The sequence below is a fragment of the Panicum hallii genome, chromosome 2 (genome assembly GCF_002211085.1).
Source record: "Panicum hallii strain FIL2 chromosome 2, PHallii_v3.1, whole genome shotgun sequence".
NCBI lineage: Eukaryota > Viridiplantae > Streptophyta > Magnoliopsida > Poales > Poaceae > Panicum > Panicum hallii.
The window spans coordinates 46,120,631-46,128,871 of record NC_038043.1 but is presented as its reverse complement, the minus strand read 5'-3'; the positions used below and the strand labels follow the sequence as shown (position 1 = coordinate 46,128,871).

Genomic DNA, 8,241 nt, shown 5'->3' with positions numbered 1-8,241 from the left:
ATAGAGCACTTTGTTTGGACCATAAATTTCCTTAGTTGAAGTTGAAGAGCCTGGTTTCCTTTCCTTTTATGCCCAACAGCGAAAAGTTTCGGCCCAAACTAACAAGGATCGAATTTCACAAGGGTAATATTGTTCGTTTCATTTTGTTATTGCTGATGATGAAATATAAAATTCTGTTCCTTTAAACATGATAATACTTCTTTTCTTCAACATTATGAACATTTAATAATTCCGTTATTGATAAAACTTAATTTATGCCAGATATGTACACAGAGAGACCCCGATGTTGGGGAAAAGGAAAAAATAATAAATCTAGCAACTATAGTACGAGAAATAGGGAAAAAACGAAAATAATGTGTTGACCTTTTCTTCTCTTGGCTGTGTACTATGCTCTTCGTTTCGCCCTACTCTACGCCCAGCGCTACCATGGCCTGCGATTTCCAGTGCCTGGCCTTCTCGAACCCGTTGGCGTAGCGCTCGAAGTCGTCGACGGTCATGTCGATCTCCTCCTCGGTGTTCATGACGAACGGGCCCAGCTGCGCCACGGGCTCCCCGATGGGCTCGCCGCCGATGAGCAGGAACCGGAGCGGCCTGTCCGACTTGTTCCACGCCTCGAGGCCGTCGCCCTGCCCGAGGAGGAGCAGGTGGTGCGCGCCGGCGGGCGCGCACCGCTCGGCCCCGAAGACGCCCTCGCCCTCGAGCACGTACACGAAGGCGTTCCACGACGGGGGCACGGGCTGCCGCACCGCGGCGCGCGGGCGCACCGTGAAGTCGAGGTACATGGTCGGCGTCCGCGTGCGCACCGGCGACCGGGCGCCCATGGCGTTCCCCGCGATCACGCGCACCGTGACGCCGTCGGCGGACGTGCACGCGATGTCCTTGCTCTGGATCTCCTGGTACCCGGGCTCGACCCTGCACGAACGTCGTTTTCGAGTGTCAGCCAGTCAGCCACCCACGTGTTAAGCAAGCTCTTGGGATCTAGTGGGCAACTCGTATCGGGTTGACACGAGCACGACGCAATTGACACATGACTAGTTGCTCAAGAGGAGAAAGGTGCTCACATTTTGTTGGCGGAGGAGAGGTTGACCCAGAGCTGCAGGCCCTTGGACGTGCCGGGGCCGGCGGGCATCTCGGAGTGCACGATGCCGCGGCCGGCCGTCATCCACTGCACGTCGCCGGCCTTGATCGTGCCACGGTGGCCCTCGAAGTCCTCGTGCGTCACCGCGCCCTGAAAGCGGCGTTCCATGCCCAAGGAGAAAAATCGCTAAATCAGAACTCAGCAACTCACAACTACTCCCCGACTCTGATCCTTTCTACACGAGTTCATTCATCCCATTCTGGTCAGGGCTACGGCTACCAACTGACCTATGATTCCTTTTACACTAATACCGGTTTAGCAGGGCAATGATATCGTGCTGTTTCCATGATGGTTTTCTTGTGTGGCGTCGATCCCTTAAGCGCGGAGGAAAAGTAGAGCGACGCGGGGCCGGTGGTTGACGGACGCAGGGTGGCCAGGCCACCGGAAGCGGGGCCCGTCGGGGACTGATTCTTCGAGTGCAGGGGAAGAAACTTTCAGAGCCGCGCGCTGCTATGCTATTGTCCGCTGGCGCCGTTGACAACTGGCGCCACGCGGTTCGTGGCCTCCAGCAGCCCTGTTTGGTCGTCAAGCTAGGCGCTGCTACCTTTCCTCTTTACTTTACTACTACAGCGCCATGGGAATTGGGCAGAAAGGAATGCTAGCTAGCTGCGGAGGATGCCGGGAACTCTCATGGCGGCTCGTCAGGTTTGCTCTGACGGAAACGGACGAACGAAATGGGCGACGAAATGGTGGAAATGGAATCATGTGCGTACCTCGAGCATGTAGGTGACGGTCTCGAATCCTCTGTGCGGGTGGTCGGGGAACCCCGCCGGAGCAGAGACTGCACGGGATTTGGACGAGGCGCGGATTAATTCGATGGGAATGGAGCATGCGATGCAAGCGAAGCCCATTCAGAAGAGGACGGAATCGAAAGCTCACCGGAGAACTCGTCGAGGACTAGGAACGGATCGAAGTACCTCAGCTCAAACCTGCACGCACAAGCAGCGAGTCCCACCCCAATCAGCAAAACGAAACCAGGAAACACAAGCATCTCTCACCGTCCTGCTAGCTCTCCCTGGACACGGATACACATGGCAGGCAAGGACGCGGCTCACCTGCCGACGCTGCGGCGGACGACGGCGCCGACGCCCTCGTGCTGCGGCCGCGCCAGAAACTTGCGCACCACCTGCCGGGGCTTCTCCATTGCCACCGCGCGCGCGCACCGATCCCCCCAGCTGCTGCTGCTGCTGCTCCAACCCCCTCGGCTCCTCCAACCGCCGGCCGCCGACCCGTGTTCCTTGCGGGCAAGTACGACGACGATGGCTCCGCCGTTGCCTTTGCCGCCTCTTCTTATATAGGGGAGCAGCAGCAGCAGCGCGCGAACCCGCCTCGATTCCGTTACGCCCCGAGGTCAAAAGCGACAGCTCGCCTCGCTCGTTTTCTCGGCCGCGCTCTCCTCCTCTCTGTGCGCGAGAATATATAAAACAGAAAAAAAACACGCCGTGGGCGCATCGCATCGCATCTCCCCCACATGTCCTTGCTCTGGACGGCTTCGGCGCCGTGCCGCCGGTCACGCTGACGCCACGCGCACGCAAGCCCGTTCCGTTTGACCCTTCCCCGTCCGTGCGCGACGCCGCGGGTGCATACGTGCGCATTGTGGCAGCGTCGCATCAGCAGGCGTGCGCGCGGTGGCGAGGCGACCGGTCAGGGTTAATTCCTCGCTGTTAAAGCGCCACGCCATGGTCTCGTATCTAACCTCTGCTCTATTACTTCTACTGATGCGGACTTTTACTGGAAGGTAAAAAAGTTCTATTTTTTTTTTATAAAAAACTGGGAATTCTGCTCTAGACTGTTCGTGTAGTAATGGAAACCGGGCAACCGTAACTTGGACGGGGCACCTGGCAGGCCGGCACCATGGCACCCATGGAGGTGGCGATCATTGCCCTGCCCGGGCATTTTGTTGTTGCAAGCAACGGTTCCATGAGCGAGCGAGCGAGCGAGCGAGCGGCTGCCTCATGGCTCCTCCGACTCTTGACTGACGGAGGGTTTTCACACGGCTTGACCTTGACAGATAGAACCGGCCCGGCTCCGGCTGGTGATACTACCATGACGTACAGGTGAGCTCACCCGCTGCGACCTCTTCAGCTGAGCCCCAATGCCGACCCGACTCTCAAAGTCCTCAGCTTCGCGGGGCTTTCCCGGGTGGATTCGCCAACCGCCATGTGCCCGATGGCGCCGGTCCCGTCCTCGTCACATGGAACAGCTGCTAAAATAATCTGCAGGTGAAGCATCTCATCTCGCCTGAATTCTTTATGGCCCGTTTCTCTTTTTCCTTCTTCCCCCCTCTCTGATTTCGTGGTCAGTTTCTTTTGGCAAAGCGTGTGATGTTCAAGTGGGGAGCAGAAACGGAATAGGCCGCCTGGATCCCCCCTCTTTCCCGGCCACCAGACGGCCCCGCCCACAGATCGATTAGTCTTGTCCGGGCCCTCCCGAAAACTTCTGATGAACTTATTCTATGGGAACAACAAAAGCTACTCTACAAAAAGGCACCGAAAATGAGATGTTTTGGTGGATTTTGTGGGCGAGGTGCGTAAAAATTTCACCGCATGGTCAGTGCGCACAATCTCTTTACGTTACAGGTCGTTTTGACTGACGGAGTTATCTTTCTTTCCCCTTCGTTGGTCCGGAGTCTCAGAGTTCAGATGCTACGGATTCAGCAGGGAAGAATTGATGAAGAGGAGGATGGCAGACATGCCTGGAGCTGAAAGCGATGCTGCAGTCACGGCGAGCGCGACAAGCAAATTGGCAAGCGGTTGGCAAACAGCGGGAGGCTAATTAAGCTTTTCTTCCGTCGAGGCGAAAACGAGACGGAATTCCGGGCCGGTGCTGGTACGTGTTCTTATCAGCTAAGCTCGAGCCCCAAGTTGGCGGCTCGGGGTCCGCCGTCAGCCTGACGTCCGCGTGAGTCACGACGATGTTGTCATGCTGCTGCTGCTGCTGGAGGCGATAAACAAGTTCTGCTTGAATGACATGGGGTGAGACGTCCGTGTCTCGCCCTCGCATTCCCAGCTTTCGAGTGTCCAGGCCTTCCCAGGCGCTTGGTTGCCAGCATGAGTCCTCGGCCAGGCTCTCCGCATGCGAGGACAGAGCTTTGTTTGGTTCGCGTATCTGTTCGTCCAGGCTCTGTGCATGCAGGAAGGCCTCCGCGGCCAGGCTCCGGAGGAACGTAGAGATTGGCCGTTTCTGCCGGGCCTGGCTCACCTGGTGTGCAAATGACCGTCCAATTTGACACCATTTTAAATAAACTGCTGATTATTATTTTTAAGATGAGAGCTAACACGCGCTCGTCCAAGAGCGTACCACATGTTAACCCACATTTAAATTATAAACAACCAACACGTCATTCGCAAAAAATGATATCAAATCCGATAGTCCCGGTATATGCTCCATCATATATCCAAGATCACGCATACACACATACCGTTTAAAATCACATTACCGATGAACCACCAAGAGCAACTTTAAACATTTCAAGGTTCGATAAATAAATATTACAAGTTCAAGATAACAGTATTCAAATATGAAATTAAAGGTTTACAACAAATTACAAGCTTTGGGCTCATAATTAGCATTTAAAAGGGACATAAAATATAAATTTTAGTATTTAACATGATATTCTAAAAGAATGATTGCGCAGTGGATAACTTGATAAACGCGATAAAAATAATGGAGTCTTGCTCAAGGACACCATCGAAGCCACATCAATCTACTCCCCCCCCCCCCGCACTGGGATCGGCGGGGTAGAAGTGGCCAAACACAACTTCCGACTCACCTGCAACTTAGTTTAGAAAGTAACATAAGTACGAAGGTACACGCAAGACTTACAATTTTAATAGCCAAGGAGTATGCAAATGAGAGCTCACAAGATAAGGTTTTAGAGTTAAGTAAGTTTGCATAAGCACGAGCTCTCTGATCCAACACCTAACTTTCTAGCCATTTAATTATCTCGCCCCATCCCACCTCACACTTTTTGTTGCTAGAACTACTCAATAAGTAAAGTAACATAAGGTGATATGAGTCAAAATCAAACATAAATATACTTCTATGAATACTTCTACGAAGAATTCATTGGATATTGAGCTTTCTCGTAATCGAGAGCGCGGCAATTCGAATTGATTATTTAACCTTACAAGGGTGTACTTCTTTACCCATACGACACAAGAACCATACGGCTCACCCAACCGATCATGTTGGGTAAGGGGATACTTGCGTCAACCTTTTCCAACAAGTCTCAACCGTTGAAAATCACACATAACTTGCTTGGAGAGTTATCTAGATCCACCGGGGACACCGCTAAGTCTCTCTATAAAGCTCTATGACCACGCATCTAGAACCGTGCCTCAAGGATTAAAATATATAAGGTATTTGGCTCATCCATACCATGATTGGATATATGGTAGTACGTCAAGTTGCTCAAAACCGAGATCATCCACGGATGGTTCTTAACCGATTTAAGCAGATATGCCTCCGAGACTCCTTTCTCTAGGCCTTACATTCCGTCCAAGCTACGAAACCACTATTCCAACTAGACCTTTCCGATTATTCCAACTAGACCTTTCCGATCCTTCCAACATTCCAACACCGGACAAGTGCGATTAAGGGTAAACAAGTTGCTAGTGAGTATAGCGGGATCCTATTCCCAAAATCTTCCTACAAGTTATAGACCAACCCTAAGCATAGCTTAGCATTTAATCAATTAATTAGTTACTAACTACAAGTGGCAAGGACATGGATATATAGAATAAGGAAGATAAAAACAAGAAGGTAGGATCAACGATGCAATAGATAAACATAGAGCATAACCACATATACCCAAGTGAGATAAATAAACTAAACCAATTTAAGTGGGTCAAGGAACATGCTTAGCTGCTTGCCTTGGTGTTCTTCCGGCTCGACAACGAACTCAACTTCGGGCTCGGATTCGATGGTCTTAGCGAGCTTAACGGGCTCGTTCTCCAGCGTTTCGGTCACTATAATGCATGAATGAGATGCATGCATTAGCATGATGCGGATGATATAAAAATGATATGATATGAAATGAGGAATCGATGGCATACATAAACAAGACAAGCATCACGAAAGCTAGCGATAAGATCTTGCTTATTATGCTCTTAAATAAAAGGATCTAAAGCGAGGATTGCTCAAAATAATTCATTCAACAAGCATAAATCAAGATTTAATTCTATCATATAGGGAACATCATAAGAAACTCATGAGAGTTGGATTTGCAGCAAAAATATTTTTTAGAATTACTTATGCATATCACAAGTTTCAGCTACTCTAGACAAGTTAAATCTTAAAAGACATGCAATTCACTTCCACAAGGATAACAGAATTGGTTTTACTATTTTATCACTTTTCCAACAAAAGTTATGAATTAAACAAGCCTGCAGGCAGAGAACAATTAAACACACTAAAACCCTATCAAATAGTAGAGATTTATTATAAAAAACTGCACCATTAGATAGCACATTTCACGAGGATTCTAACAAGATTTAGTTTGACATTTCGAGAGTATCCTACCATTTATTAAGCAATTAAATTACTTTCGTAAAAATAAAGCATTACTAAAATTACAGTACATTAACATGCAAAAAACCATTTTTTCTATGTAGATATACAACACAAGAACCCAACTAAATGAGTTTTATAAATTTTGGAGACCTACACAAATTTATATGGATTTTACAAGTTGACAGCTCTAAGAAAAATCATAAAAACACCTGGAAAAAGCTACGGACACCTGGATCCGACGCTCCCAGGCGCCGACAGGTGGGCCTAGGAGGGAAAGCGGACCCGGGCTGAGTCAAGGCCGGCCGCTGGCCTTGACTCGCGGCAGGGGCGCGGCCAGAGAGCGGCGCAGCGCGACGTCGCGGTGGCTGGCAGGGAAACGCGGTCGGGGAGGCGAGCGGAACAGGGGCGGCACGCGCACGGGGACCTGGGCGCGAGGGGATGCTCACCCGCGGCACCTACGGGCAGAACGGCACGTCGAGGGGTGGCATGGCGAGGGGCGGCGGCGGAGGGCAGACGCTGGCGCCGAGGGGGATCTGCAGAGGAGGAAGATGGCCAGTGAGGACCTAATTCGGACGAGGAGAGCGAGGTAGTGCTGTGCGTGCGGAGAATCGAGGGGAGGCTCACTGGAGGCGGCGAATCGCGGCGGCCGGCGGAGGGGAAGAATGAGGCGGCGCGGCAATGGAGGAGAGAGGCTAGGGTTTTGGTGGAGGGGAACGGCGTTTGAATGAATGAAGGAAGGCGAGCGGCCGACAGGGCGACTTGCCTTCCCGCGGCCACGCTGGCCCAGCCAGCGGCCGACGGCACGGCACTGCTGCCCGGGCTGGCCAACGGGCGAGCCAGGATGCGCGGGGAAGGCGGGGGCGGAGGGTGACGGGTGGGCCCGGGGTGGATGAAAAAAAAGAAAGCGATGGTTCAACATCTAAATTCAAACAATAGGACTTTCCACGCTCCAAAAATGACCAATAAATTACTGGAGCAAGATCAAACTACCAAGAACACAATTCAACAACAAGAACTCAAAAAGCTATTAAGGATTTCTCACAGAAATCCAAACAAAACAACAATTTCCAAACATTCCAAGAATTTTATGGCTTGGGCTAAACATCACAAAATTGAGAAAAAATATTTTAAATTCATCATTTGAAATCTAGTATTTGAATCGAATGTTTTAGGGCACAGTTACTTAACAAAAATTAGACTTGTTTCACAACTTTCACTCAAACAAGGCAAAGAATTAAATACAATCATTCCAATTTATGCATAAATGATGCTCCATTATGATTAGATGATGCTCATGATGCTACAAATTACATGTTAACATGGTTTTTAAACTTTGGGTTGTGACATGGTGCGAGCGAGCGTGGAGCAGTGCACGACGCGTGAGACAGAGATACGTGGACGCGGTGAACCAAACAGAAGCTCCATGTAGCCAGGCTGAAATGAATCGGTAAACCAAACAACAGCTTCTCTGCATGCGCTGGACCTGGCCCTAGGTAGCCTGGCTCTAGGATACGAGCCTGGCTCCGTCCACACGAGAACCAAACACGCCTAGGGACCGACGACTAGCTTACTGCAAGAGAGGGAGAAAA

General features: G+C 50.7%; 1 protein-coding gene and 1 long non-coding RNA gene across 2 annotated transcripts; one reads left to right on the top strand and one right to left on the bottom strand.

Annotated features, from left to right (window-relative positions):
* Window positions 1-205: 205 nt before the first annotated feature.
* Window positions 206-2,532, bottom strand: LOC112883395 (pirin-like protein At1g50590). The gene is made up of 5 exons (XM_025948692.1): window positions 2,194-2,532; window positions 2,018-2,067; window positions 1,852-1,919; window positions 1,062-1,228; window positions 206-912 (listed from the first exon to the last, which is right to left on the bottom strand). Exons 1-5 carry the CDS (start codon window positions 2,280-2,282, stop codon window positions 405-407), a joined length of 882 nt encoding a protein of 293 aa, XP_025804477.1. The 5' UTR covers window positions 2,283-2,532; the 3' UTR covers window positions 206-404.
* Window positions 2,533-3,091: 559 nt separating this feature from the next.
* On the top strand, window positions 3,092-4,381 carry LOC112883396. Its single transcript, XR_003226833.1, has 3 exons — window positions 3,092-3,360; window positions 3,442-3,664; window positions 3,774-4,381. It is a non-coding gene; the product is annotated as an uncharacterized LOC112883396 (long non-coding RNA).
* Window positions 4,382-8,241: the final 3,860 nt, after the last annotated feature.

Bases quoted from the DNA above. Each gene is read 5' to 3' on its own strand.
- LOC112883395 (XM_025948692.1), bottom strand. From the start codon at position 2,282: ATGGAGAAGCCCCGGCAGGTGGTGCGCAAGTTTCTGGCGCGGCCGCAG. The intron at 2,068-2,193 runs GTGAGCCGCGTC...TTGTGCGTGCAG, and splicing joins GTCCGCCGCAGCGTCGGCAG to GTTTGAGCTGAGGTACTTCG. The intron at 1,920-2,017 runs GTGAGCTTTCGA...AATCCCGTGCAG, and splicing joins AGTCCTCGACGAGTTCTCCG to TCTCTGCTCCGGCGGGGTTC.